The 13,922-nt window shown below is 39.8% G+C and overlaps 1 protein-coding gene across 1 annotated transcript; it reads right to left on the reverse strand.

Annotated features, from left to right (window-relative positions):
- Positions 1 to 151: 151 nt before the first annotated feature.
- On the reverse strand, positions 152 to 13,617 carry il34 (interleukin 34; the record flags this gene model as incomplete). Its single annotated transcript, XM_079163553.1, has 6 exons — positions 13,442 to 13,617; positions 5,874 to 5,977; positions 4,798 to 4,875; positions 4,032 to 4,109; positions 1,813 to 1,920; positions 152 to 385 (listed from the first exon to the last, which is right to left on the reverse strand). Exons 1-6 carry the CDS (start codon positions 13,485 to 13,487, stop codon positions 152 to 154), a joined length of 648 nt encoding a protein of 215 aa, XP_079019679.1. The 5' UTR covers positions 13,488 to 13,617.
- Positions 13,618 to 13,922: the final 305 nt, after the last annotated feature.

The following is a 13,922-nucleotide window of genomic DNA, read 5'->3' on the forward strand; positions in this document are numbered from 1 at the left end:
ACACATAATCAACATCCTCCATAGTTAGGCTAAGCAACAACATCATTATGGGTATGTATGTACTGTCCTAACTGTCAACTAAATTCAGTTTCTGTCAAATCTAATCTCACACTCTCTGTTATTATAGTACAGTCACATTAGAAAAAACGTTTTAAGTTACAGCCTGCAGTTTCACCGGAGGGTTTCCTTTGTTATACTCACAGTCCTGCGGCGCTTCTGTGCTGGCAAAGCACTCGCTGAAGAGGCAGTGCATGGTGTGGCAGAAGTTGTCCAGGAGAGACTTTGGTGAAGCAAATCGCCAGCTGGACTCTGGCACTCGGTCAGGCTCTTCTGTTAAATGATCCCAAGTGTCCTGGATAGTCTCTGGAAGCTCCTGCTGGAACACCTGGACACACACGAAAACATACACAGAAAAACCAACGAGTGAGAGGCGGCCAAGTAAGCTAAATCCATGATCCATTACATCTATAAATGTCAATATCTCATCGGAAATTAATCAACAGCAGCGTGAAAAAAACATTTATTGTGAGCATTTCAAAATGTGATAAGTATGGTGGTTCATTGATGGAAAATAGAAGAAAAAGCACAACAACTTAATTGAGCTGTGAAAGGAAAGTAAAAGAATTGTAAACAGAGTTGGTTGTCATGGAAGTAACTATACGTATTATTTATAAACTCTGATGTTTTCACTGTTCGAGATTTGGTAAACTCCAAGCTTGCACAACTAATGTATGAAGACACATTATAGTTAGTGAGTCAGTAAAGATGAGTTTTGTATGACTACACAACCAAGATAAGATCAAATGCAAACAGAACGTATTTACAGTTAAATGAGTCTTACGTCCTACCTCTTTATTAGCATGAGTAATTAAGTCACATAAATTGAAATGGCCCAAAATATAAAGAAACCTAACTTAATCACAGATGTGGATTATATCACAAGGAGTCATGGTATTGACGAGAGTTCAGGATAAAGGCCAAAACCCACATGTCAAAGCATGCGTCCTATTGTGTTAGCTCAGCATAACATATCGATTAAGGTGGCATCAGAACTCAGTTTGTTTAAGTTGTTGTTAAAAAGTTGTTAACAAATATTTTTGTGGAGAGGTTCATTTATATATAAAATACATTTGTGAATCCTTCTGTCTGCATTCAATAATATTGAGACTGAAGTAAGAACAAACCAGATACATATCACCACTAAGGCATGTGATCTGGCTGTGATCTGTTTAGCCTCACAGTCTACTTCAACAGCAGCCACGGGGCTCTGTGGGGAGGATGGCTGATAGGTCAACGGTAGTGATCTAGATAGATAACAGTGGTTCCCAAACATTTTCACATCAAGGACTTCTAACCTGACACAAATTAGACCACAGACCCCAATTTGACAATATTGTGTCCCTTGGTCCCCCTATTTTTTGCTTGTAGTTGTATTATTACAGAAGGTGTATGGAATCCATGACCAAAATAGAGACATTCTGTCGTTTGTTTTACTTATGGATGGAATTATCAATCTGCCAAAGTACCCAATACCCTGCAAAATATTCCTCATATGCACATCACTGAATCACTGAGTGTACTAAATTCCCCTTCAATGAAATCTTGTTGGAGCTTAACTAGAAGCCATATTTAATTCTCCAATGATATAGGGCATTCATTCCCTATATTGATAAATAGGATAAATGTGACATCCATCTCCTATCAATTATCCTCTGACCCCTACAGTCTGAGGGAAATTCCCTTACTAACTGAATTACTTCATTTGAAGAGGATCTAAACAGCCGTGGTACAGATACGTGAACTGAAGCTTACCTCAGCGGGATGTGACTGTACAAGGACACCCTCCGCATCCCTGAAGCGTCTTTCCAACTCAGTGGTGTATGGACGTGAAGGATGTCTCTCTGGCATAACCCGGATGATCTGCAATTTCAATTTATCTTTAGTTTAAGACAAAAAGATGCTCTCAAACATAAAGACCGCAGACAACACGCTCAACTCTCTTCTCCATTCAGATCGTTGACTCCTTGTACATAGACAACACAGCGTGTGTTAGTAAAAAAACAAACTTGGATCAGTGAAAGGATTGAAATTCACAATTCAAATTTGCACTTTAAGGAAATGTATCTAATAAAAATGTAACTAAAAAAAGTTAGTGGAGCCTGCAAACCCAAAATTCATAATGAATAGAACATGCATAGTACAAAAAGAAGTAGTAAAAAAGAGCTGTCCTCTAATTAGCCACTGATGTGACACACCTGACAGGAGGTAGTGTTTATTATATTCTTTTGGAAGGTTTTACAAGTGGAATCTGTACCGTCACTTTCACCTCTTAAATAAAGCCTAAACTGCTGGCCAAAGCCAGAAGAGGTCTACTACCCGGACCCGCTACCACCCCCACCTGCCAGCCAGGTCCTCATGAAGGACAAAGAGGAAGATCCTAACGTCGAATCTGCAGCAAGCAGGGCCACGCTTTCAGGTTGTCCAGCAGGCGAAATGTAAGCACAGTTGTCAAATCTCCTAAAAGGCCAACCTAGTAATTAACTGAGGTCATGTCACTCATGCAAATGGTTGGCTCTTTACTCAAGATCAGAATTTGAATCCACATTCATCTAAAATATGATCACAATTTTAAGATACAGAACAAATAAGTGAGAAACCAAAAATGACCTAAAATGAAATGGTAAATGGAATTGTACAGTGCTTTTCTAGTGTTCCGAACCACTCACAGCGCTATAACACTACATGTCATCATTCACACACCCATTCATACACTGATGACAGGGGCTACCATGCAACGTGCCACTTGCCCACCAGGACTATCTAACATGCGTACTATATTCACACACCGTAGGCACAGCTACAGGAGCAATTTTTGGGGTTAAGTGTCTTACCCAAGGACACATCGACATGGACAAGCGGAGCCGGGGATCGAACTACCGATGCTCTGATTGAAGGACGACCCTGCTCTACCACTGAGTCACAGTCGCCCACAGTATCATTGTACTGACAACAGGCAAGCCACCTCCATTGCCTTCAACCGCTATACTGGTGTGACGCAGTGGACTGTGATGGATTGAGTGACTTACTTAGCTTTGATTACCACTCAGTATTAAGTTAAGTGTGCTTAAAGTTTGGCTTAAGAGTGTTACCATTTTTGTAAGTGGTACTCACTTACATGTGAAAGCACACTTACTGTCAGTGTTCATGGCTGCAAGTTGGGATAAACCAGCAGAGAGAGAGAGAGAGAACCCAACAGAACAAGAGTAGGCGAGTGAGACCAACACCAAACACAGCTAAACCAACTCCTTTGGTGCTTATTTGCAGTCAGTTCCCACTTAATTCTAAGGATTACATAGGTTCAAGCCCCATGGCCCTGAGGTTTTGGAGACATCAACAACAGAGTGGAGAGAGCAGAAGGACCTCATCCCACTAATTCAACCTGTCTGACTGTTTGTCAGCAGCTCAGGTGAGCGGCACATATTATTGTATGTGTACGTGCTGAAGCAGTACTTGAAACTCCTGGCCCTGGATAGCATGTGCCTGTTCCCTTAATCAGTCAAATTCTGATCTTTATTGACTGATTGACGAAGGTTTAGTCTTATGATTCAACTCAAAGCTGCATTGTATCTCAGTGTGGAAAAAGTACAAGGACGCATGTCAAAAATGAGTTGCTGACTGAACTACTGTGGACCTTTTTCAGTGTGTCATTTGTGCTGTGCAGTGAAGCATTATGGTCATGCTTCAGCTGTTAGGATTTTATGACCATCAACCAATTTAAATAAATAAAATACCTTTTTTATAGCAGACAAAATAAAAGAAACACCTGCCATTGACAACACATATTGTTTTAAAATAATCAATGACCACACTCAATGTAAACTGCAGTGTAAAATCATTTTTGACAGCTCAGGGTTGTTCAGGCTGTTTGGAGAGAAGGAAAAGGGCCCTGATTTGAATAAATTAAATAAACTGTTTACACAACGGACACAAATCTGTGTTTTTGGACCAACTCGTTTTTACAATATTCCTACCTTCTTTAACACGCCTTGGTTGACCTGGAACCACAACCTCTGGAGAACCAGCTCATCCAACCCCTTCACCTGTAACCTCTGATGTGTTGAGCAGAGGAGAGAAATGTCATCAACAGGTTTATCAGATTATATGAATCTGCGACAAAAAGAAGAATGTTAAAGAACACATTTTTACAATTTATTTAGATTTTTTTTTATCAGCATTTAGCACTAAACTGTGTATATATAGAAAGAGAAGACACTGTGGTGTATTTTCCGCCTACACATTAAACAGCATAAGTGTTTGAACTCATGTCCTTTGCATGGAGCAGATATAGGGAGTGTAGGAGCCATGTCCTTAATTTATGCACCCTGATAACATGTCCAGATGTTTCATATTATCGGAGCAGGGTCCGAGGAGAAGAGGGGGCCCATGTCCGAGACATGTTTATTGGGGTTGACCTGGAGCGGCCAACATGCTACGCTCCTTGTGAGTTATCTTCTCTAACCTCAGGGGATGGGCATCAGCTGGATATAAGGAGACAAGGATTCTCCGCACTTTAGAACCTTTTTGAATTGACTGAGGATTCTCCGGCCGTGTTAACCGTCCGTATGACATGTGTTGCTTGTTGTAATAAACTTCATTATAATATCAAGAACAGTGTCCGCGGAGCTTCCTTCGATCACCACTTCAACATCACTGCCGCATGAAATATACTACAACACAACAAGTAAATTATGGTTATGCCATATTATATATTACCATACATATATATCATGTATTTACCATTCTGTTGATGTCTGACAGTTTAAAGATTTCCTTATGATGAACCCTAATGGTGTAGTTGATGGGGAAGTTGTGCTTCTGTAATGCAAAAAGAGAGAGAGAGAGAGAAAATGATACACATTTCATAACTCAGATAGCTTTAAACCGTGTTTGTCTTTGATTAATTGACTATGACATTTACTATCAAAAATAGTACATTTAAACAACTTCTCACAGAATCTCACACAAATAAAAACCATTGAACCATAGTCATGAGCCAAACATGTGCCATGTTCTATTAATAACCAAGTCATTCATCACAATAATGATCCATCTGGGCCAATCAATGGGTTTCACATGAATATGACATCAACATACTATAATGCATTTCACATTACTGACAAAAAATAAATCAAATGTTTCATCTCTCATATGCTCCACATACAAGTCTGTTTAATAAACAGCATCCAAGATATTGTGCATGATGGATAAAGGGAAAGCACAGATCCATTGTCTGCCCCGATTTAATTGTTTAGGACAATTATCAACCTGAAATGACAATTTACCAATTTTCCACAACAAGGTCAGTTTATTTTGCTACTCAGGCTGTGAAAACGGTTCTATACTGTCTTCTGCCAGGCAGAGAGGGTAGACAAAAAACACAACACTATCGAGTTGCATTATGGGAACTGTAGGAATAAGTGTTTATGGCGCCTGTCCTAAATTATTGAACTAAAAGTCAGGTTTTATGGAATTTTACTGAATTGATGGGAGTGCCCCTTTAAGTTTCATTGGTACAGAAAACAAGGTTTCAATTTTTATTTTGTGGAGAATTTCTTGCTGTTTATTTCTTTTCTTATCATTGTTGTCTCCTTTATATGTCCAGTTGGCTGGAGTCCGTCGAAAGTCATTTTGGGAAAGGCGGGAAATCCCCAACTTTCAGTAGAAGTGGACAAAGCTTCTAAAAATGACCCTAGAATACACAAGCTTCATACCCAGATGGCGATATTTAGAATGTGTTTATTTAAGGGTGAAATTTGCTTGCTTGCTTCCAAAACGATTGAGACATACTTGCAACCATGCCATTGTTCTCTCACCATGTACCGTCGCCTGTGGCTGAGGCTGTTGTTGAGCGTCCTCAATGGTGTGCACATGCTGGCTGGTGTCGGGGCCATCAGAACAGGTGATAGCAGAAACAGGCCTACAGAAAGCAGGAAACACAGAAGATGAGATTGCATTCACTGTCATTGAATTTATACTTTTCACACTGCTCACTGGGGACGTCCCGATCAAGTGTTGGTCAAAAATACAGTCGAAGTATAAAGTCTGCCAGAAGCGAGGGAAGGAAGCACACTACCTGTTGTCTGCCTCATTATTCCCCTGTTCTTTCAAAAACAGAATTATGATCTGACTAATTCCCTAAACCCTCTGCAACACTCTGTCCTCTTCGCTAAGGTTTAAATAACCTAACACTACTTCCGCCTTTGCTATTGAACATGAACATGAGTTGTCTTAACAAACAGCCATTGCCTTTATTTTTCGAGACATTATTAACAAGAGGTTGTTTGTTTTGATAGAAATGACAAATGCTCTCGTGTTTCCAGTGAAGACATTCATATCCACTGTCTTTTAGCTTCTATCAAAATGTCCAAGTAAAAGATACACAGGTGTCAAACCGCCATTGTTATTGACTCAACCAGCAAATCAATCAACCAAGTGATTATTCTGAACTGTCATTTTTGTGTCAATCTAACAAAGACAAAGAGTAACATATTGCATCACTTCAATTAGGTAGACTAGGCTACTGACACACCAATTTAGAATTGAATAGAAAGTTATGGTTTTTAGTGATTCTTTGCGAAACATGTCTGTGGGCCTTTGAGAGGCTAGTGTATCCAGTCTCTTTCCATCCTGCTGTAGAAAATGTTTGTTTGTGGAATATGCTATTATTATACCTCTTAGAACTACTTGTGCTTCTCAGGGTGCTTTTGCTTATGTCAGTGGTGCTGTTGGTTTCTAGGAAGGATACTCATTCCTTTTTGAAAAATCTAAGTGAGGTATTGAAGCGCCATCTGGGTAAGGTGTGTGGGTGAACTCCTGTTAGTAAGGGTGATAGGGGGGGATGTTTTGTGGTATGAGGAGTAGTAAGAAATATCTCTATTGTCTAGGTTGTGTAGTCTCCAGTTATCTTTCAGCCCACATTCTGACATATATTGTTTAGTTGTAGATGAGGAGTAGAGAGGCTTATGGGAGGTTTGAAATAGAGGAGCGATTCATATCTGGTTTTAATTCAAAGTACCTTTTAATATGGGAATTTGGGAAGTTGGCTAATTCTTAAAAGTGTGAAAGAAAATGGAGAAATGTGTTTATTAGAATGACATAGGTATACTGTTATACTGTCTTTTTCAATGCTGCTGTTGATGGCAATGAAACTTCCATCCGGATTAGTTACAGTTGATTAGTGAGAGTGTGATTTGTTTTTGCTTAGCAGGATAAAAGCATCTAGTTGTTTTGGAATTATAAGTGGAATCATAGGTCTGGCCAATCCATCTAGCCCTCTGTGAGACGGGTTTCTTGTAAAAGAAGAACTCTGATTTCAGTTTGTGTAGATGTTTCAATATTTTGGCCCTTTTAGCAGGTAGACGGATGGACAATAAGACAGACAGACTCTTTTCACAGAGATTTTGCCGTTCCGCCGTTCCGGAATAACTCTGGCCTCCAATTTCGGCTCCATACCTTTCATACAGAACAGGCTGTCTGAAAGGGACTATTGACAGATCAAACAAGGTGAATGTATAAATATTCAAGTAGATAGACACATTATGAAGTCCTACATGAAATAATTGAGTTGGTTCATTTGGATTTGAGTCATTTTTGGACGGCTTCACTCTTGTAAAACAAAGCCATAAATCATTGACTCTCTGTGTAACAAGACTGCCAGCATACACGGACCCTAACACTTCACACATTGATAACATGTGTGCCATTAAGAGATGTCAGTTGTCTTCTGCAACCCATCTTTCTTCATTGTCTCTACAGAAGACCATTCTTCAGCCAGAGCTTATTGTCTAGATTTTCTGACACAAGTTTAAAAAGGCGGAGCAGAACAAAGTCATGCATGTATAGGTATAATAGATTCTCTGACCATCCAAACAGTTTCCAAGTATAAGATCAATTTGCAAGGATTCAAACTGGATTCACATTTAACAGCTCGTCACATTTTATTTCTGATCAATTTGCCTACAGTGTATATACTTCAGTTTCAGTGTTACAAAAAGGTACATGGGTATTTCACTGTGATCAGGAAATAATATTATCTTTCTATGAACTTGTGTTCTGGTATTATTACAGGGACAACCCGAAACCAAAGATGACAGATGTCCGACTGTGTTTGTAGAAAACCGACTTGTCTCGACATCTGAAATCAATCATCGGGAAAGAGATTGAAGTACATTTTTCCCAGAGGCTGCATTGCTTTGTTCATAAGATTCTAGAAAGATATATTTGGAGGTATTACATATAAATATATAACATACATCTTGCAATGAATGTTTAATAAAGTTACAGTTTAAAGTATAGCACTAAGATGTGAGTTATTTGGTTTACTGGGAGTATCCTGTAATTAGGGAAGGAAGGGACGGGAGAGCCCTGGTCAATGCTTCTCTTCACTTTAGTTTATCAGCAAGCTTTAAAGGACAGACAATTATGAAGACTACATACTCACCTGATTGTCGGGGGTAAATAAAGTTTTGCTGCCGGTTTTTGGACATTAAACATAGCAATGTGGCGTACAAAAAAACTAAAAAGGTCAACATTATAGAGGAAAAGCCAGCAGCTAATGTTTCTGATAATTAGGATGAATGCCTTTATTTGGATACAATGATTTGTTGAAGATGAATTTAGACAGTTATTTAATCTTTCCAGTGTTGTTTGCCTGTCGTTGATTCATATCCTTCTATATCAACGCAGCTATCTATGTCCCCATGTTTTTAGCCAGACCGCCCAGAAAATAATTGGTCAAAGATTTATTTATTCACGTACCAATCCCAGGTTTTACTTACAGTAGCTGCTTGAGCCATTAAGCAACACTTTCAATATTATTTTAGTGTGGAAAAAGTTGCCAGTTCTCTGTACAACTTTACATGTGACTGATGAAGAAGGTGAATCATTTAGCAAGACAGAGGATTATCAATTTCAACTGTGACCAGATAATTTAATTATTTGTAACTTAAGCAAATTAGTGCCAACTTATAGAAACAGTCAGTGCTTGTTTCTTTGAAAAAGGAAACGCCACTTCTTATTATGAAAATATAAGACCAGACTATGTGGTTTTTCTCCAAGTCTAGCCAGCTTGATTACATTATGGCAGTGTAAGTGGGTTGCGCAGTTTCCATTTTTACTCAGTTTATTGATACTGTATAAAGGAAGTTATACTGCGCCACACTGTAAAAGTTGTATGTCTTTTATCACTTCATTACACAGACCTCTTTGGAACCTCTGCAGTACATCAACACTAATGAGGCTGTTGTAGGTGAGGGGTTGGGGGACTGCCTTGTTTGTCATATTCCAAAATCAGATATCTGAGCCAGTTACCCAATATATCCCTGAACACACCCTGTAACTCTTTACTCTTTCTTCCCCTGCATACATTTACCTTAGCACCTGTGATATATGTGTGGCATTTCTTTGCCCTGATGTGAAAGTATTCAGGGTAAAGTGCATGTAAATATATTCACTGAAGTCACACTGAAACAGTGCAGAGTTTATGTGTCAGTCCTAAAAATGTAAATGTTATCGTTATACCGAAACAGCTGTTCAGTGTGCGTTATGAGCACATTTCTACACACTATGTTGCATTGGATTTACCCAATATGGAACATTTTTTACTTTGAACCTAAAATAAACAACTTACTTTGCTAGACGGTCGGGTCTAAACCCTGCAGACCTCGGATCGGTCAGAGAAAATTGATGCTAACTCGACACAGGCCATCCTGCACAAATCTGCCATTTCTGATGGCCAACATACTTACCTTCAATAGCGACCCCAGTTTTTGTATTCACTTGTTCAACACAGACCCCATTACTTCAATTCATCAAGACTTTACTCCATTTTGGGATTCTTTGTTTACTGTAGAGGCATGCGAGAAACGTTTTCTTCAAGAATTCAAGGTCACGGTGGGTGAGTAATTGATATCCTTTACGTCTTTGTAATAAGGCCCCTTGTACCAATAGTGAGTGGAGTTGAGCCAAACCATGCTGAGGAAATGAGGCATTTTAATTTATTTCTAATAAACACTTGGTCCTGGGTTTTACATGTCTGGTTTAGGATTATATCTGCATTGAAAATGACTCACGGTGTTCCATGAAAAGCTCTAACGAAGAGAGAACTGCAGTAGTTGGTTTAAAAAACTGACGGGTTTCCAAAATAAGAACTACAATTTCAAAAGCTGGTCATGTTTAATGTATGACGCATATCTATCTAGACACCAACAATCTGCCAGTGCCTGCATTACATACAATCTCCTCATGCTTTCACAAGTCTCCTCTAGCATCTGGCGAACACTGAGATGAAGACAAACACTTGAACTTGAAAGAATCCAAAGTGACATGACATATTCTCCTACGATCTCATCAACATAATGACATTATCCTCTCTGTCCCATTTCTACTGTAACTTATCCTGTTGAGGGCTGTGGCACTGCTGGATCCTATCACAGCAAGACGGACGAACACATTAACACTGAATAAAGTATGAAAATGAAAGGAGAGAGTACCGAACCATGACTATGCACAAGGCATTGCATTTGGCAAGTTGCAAAACAAGATCAAATCAAGATTGGCTTCACAGTAAATTAGAAACACGCTGTATCTAAGTTGTGTATCTAACACTGATTGCCTGATGCAGAGCACCTGGTTCTGGAGCATCTGCTCCAGTGTTGCTCTGCCCTGGTCGCTCTCTGACATACTTGGAGTGATCTCTGCCAGTGGCTACCGATTATACTTTGGTTTGATCTTCTTTGGTTTCGCTGACAACACCCCACACTTCATCACACATGCATCCATGCTCACACTACTGATATACTGACTGACACACTTCACAAAAGGTAATTACTTTCTTATTTGGTTAACAATAAATACATTAATTTACCACCATCCCTTGTGTCTTGTCCATATTTGTCATGGCCTAAGAGCTGGGTTGTGACAAAGTGTATGTGCACTTTTGAGGGGAAAAAGACACAAGAGCTCAACTCTCCTGACAGTCCTGCGCTGTATTATACACCACAGAGCATTCCTGATGAACAAGACTGTCAGAATACACTGATCTGAACACTTCACAGTTGAAGACATGTATGCTTATCTCAGTATTGTTCATGTTCTGGCTAAACTATAGCGACATCTTGAAACAAATATATAACAGATGTTCAACTGTGTTTGTAGAAAACTGACTGTCTTGACATCTGAAGTCAATCATCAGCAAAGACATTGAAGTACATTTCTTTCCAGAGGCTGTAATGCTTTGATCATAAGATTCGAGGGAGATATCTTTAGAGGTATTACAGGTACATCTTCAGTACAATTGACTAATGATTTTTCAAATTGTATTTGTTTAAATAACAGTCCCTGGTTTTACATAAAGTAGCTCCTTGGATCCAACACTGCAAGCGCCATTAACTCTCCTCACCCGAGAGCCCCCCCAGGAGCCTGACTGCAGGGGAGATAACTAGAGTGATTATCCAATTATCTGGAGGTACAGGGCCACCATACAAGCCAGAGCTGCATCTCACACACACACACACAAATTACCCTCCACTGCCACATCAGGCTGTGTTGACTTAACATTTGCTCTGTTTGCTAATGTTAGCTACATCCTACTTGCTCACCTGCCAAAAGCAGCTGTCTCAGAGCACGACATGAGAAGGACTTTCAAGAGTCTCGGCACCGGGAAGGCAGCAGGACCGGAGCAGAATCTAAACGACAACGAGCCGGTGCTTGGAGAGGTTTGTCAAAGACTTCTACGCCTCCTTACCATGCCTGTCCCTGGACCTGCAGCAGTTTGCATACCACTCCAACGAATCCGCGCAATACACCCCCTCATTCGAACTGTCCAACCCGACTTGGAAATTGGGAGTGGGAATTATGTTGAAATACTGAATGTGGATTACAGCTCAGCATTTAACTCAATAATCCCCTCAAGACTCTTCACAAAGCTTGAAGACCTGGCAGTCAACTCCACCATGTGTAGCTGAATCTTCAACTTCCTCACAGGCGGACCTCAGGTGGTGCAGGTGGGAAGCCACACCTCATTACTCCTCACCATCAACACAGGAGCCCCCCTCAAGTGTGTGAACTGAGCACCCTGCTGTACTCCCAGTACACACACAATTGTGTGGCAGAGTAAGAGCGCTTCACTTTAAATATATATTTGACACTTTAATAACAAACTTATTTTAACTTACTCTTAATTTTTGTTTGTTTATTCTATTGTAAATGTTCATATTTTTATTTAGAAATTGTGTCTAATACTATTGCACTGTGTTTAATGTTATGCACCTATTACCAAGCCAAATTCCTTGGAAGTGCAAATGTACTTGGCAATAAACCGATTCTGGTGGGAAATAATGTAGTGGGTATGGACTTGGATGGATGGTAAATGGACTTGTATCGTGCTTTTCTCGTCTTTCCGACCACTCAAAGCGCTTTCACACTCCTTGTCATTATGCACCCGTTCACACCCATTCATACACTGATGGTAGGGGCTACCATGCCCACCATTAGGACTAACTAACATTCACACACACACTGTAGGCACAGCTACGGGAGCAATTTTGGGGTTAAGTGTCTGACCACATCGACATGCTCATATTTTTTATAACTAAGCAACCAGTTTACTTCCTGCTTACACCGGCACCCGCATGTCCAGTGTACGTGAATGGAATATTAGTTTTCAGGCTTGCTGGTATGGACGGAAATCATTTCTAAAACGATGCTGAAACAGCCGTGTGGACGGAGATCGTTTTTGTTTTAAAACTCCGGTTTTAAAGGAAAACGTATTAGTGTGGATGTAGCCTCAGTCTAGTGGATTGTTATGAGGGGAGCCCAGCCTAGTGGGGAGCATTAACTTACATGAGAACTCAATTTCCACAATCTCAGCCGGCCCACTTTTGCCTTTACAGTTGCAACTTATTTTAAGATGGGCATCGTGTGACTCAAGTCATATTGAAGTGACTTATCCAAAAATGTATTAATGCCAATAAATATATAAATAAATAATAAACTGGACAATATAATGATGAGTGAGTATCTTCTAGTCTTTTTAGTATTCCCTCTTTTTTTACTATCCCTCTGCAATGGCTCAGCAAGCAAACAGTACATAGAAGAACAAAGACTTCATACATAAACTTTGGATGTTACAAACTTGATTTGAATAACACAGAATCATATTCACCTGAACTGAACTTTGGATTTAGTTGTACCTTTCAGATTCACACTGACCTTCTAGCTATCTGCAAATTATGGTCACACTCAGACATACAATTTAGTTTTTTACACTAGGACACAAACTAAAAAAAATCAGCTCAGCACCAACTGCAGCGGCAAGGGCCACTACAAACACACACACACAAACACACACACACAAACACAAACACGTGCGGATGTTTCTTACCCAAAAGGCCTCCCAGCAGGTAGAATGAGGTGGACAGTTGGACCATACTCTTGAGCTTGAGGCCTTGACTCCACAGTGCTTTACCTCATCACAGTGTGTAAACACACACACAGGGCCGTACACACACACACACAACACTGATATCTACAACTCTTCAGTGTGTGTGTTCGGTGGGACACACATGAGTTATTGTGTTACCAGGTCGTCATTGCACTGTTGAGCATCTCTGGAACATTCCAGCAGAGACAAATCCTGGATTTTAAGGCTCTTGTACTTCGGTCTCCCTGTTGCTGAGAGTCTGAAAACAAGACACAAAAACCAGTCAGGGAGCCAGTTAAGGAAATAAGCAAATAGTCAAACGAAAAAAAAATTTCCAGTCAATTCCACTGATGAGTTCAAGCCTGTAAAGTCTTGAAATAAAATGTCGACATATTTTGATATAATAGAATGCTTTAAACTTTTCTTCTTTATGCACATATCA

The sequence above is a fragment of the Pholis gunnellus genome (genome assembly GCF_910591455.1).
Source record: "Pholis gunnellus genome assembly, chromosome: 7".
NCBI classification, from domain to species: domain Eukaryota; kingdom Metazoa; phylum Chordata; class Actinopteri; order Perciformes; family Pholidae; genus Pholis; species Pholis gunnellus.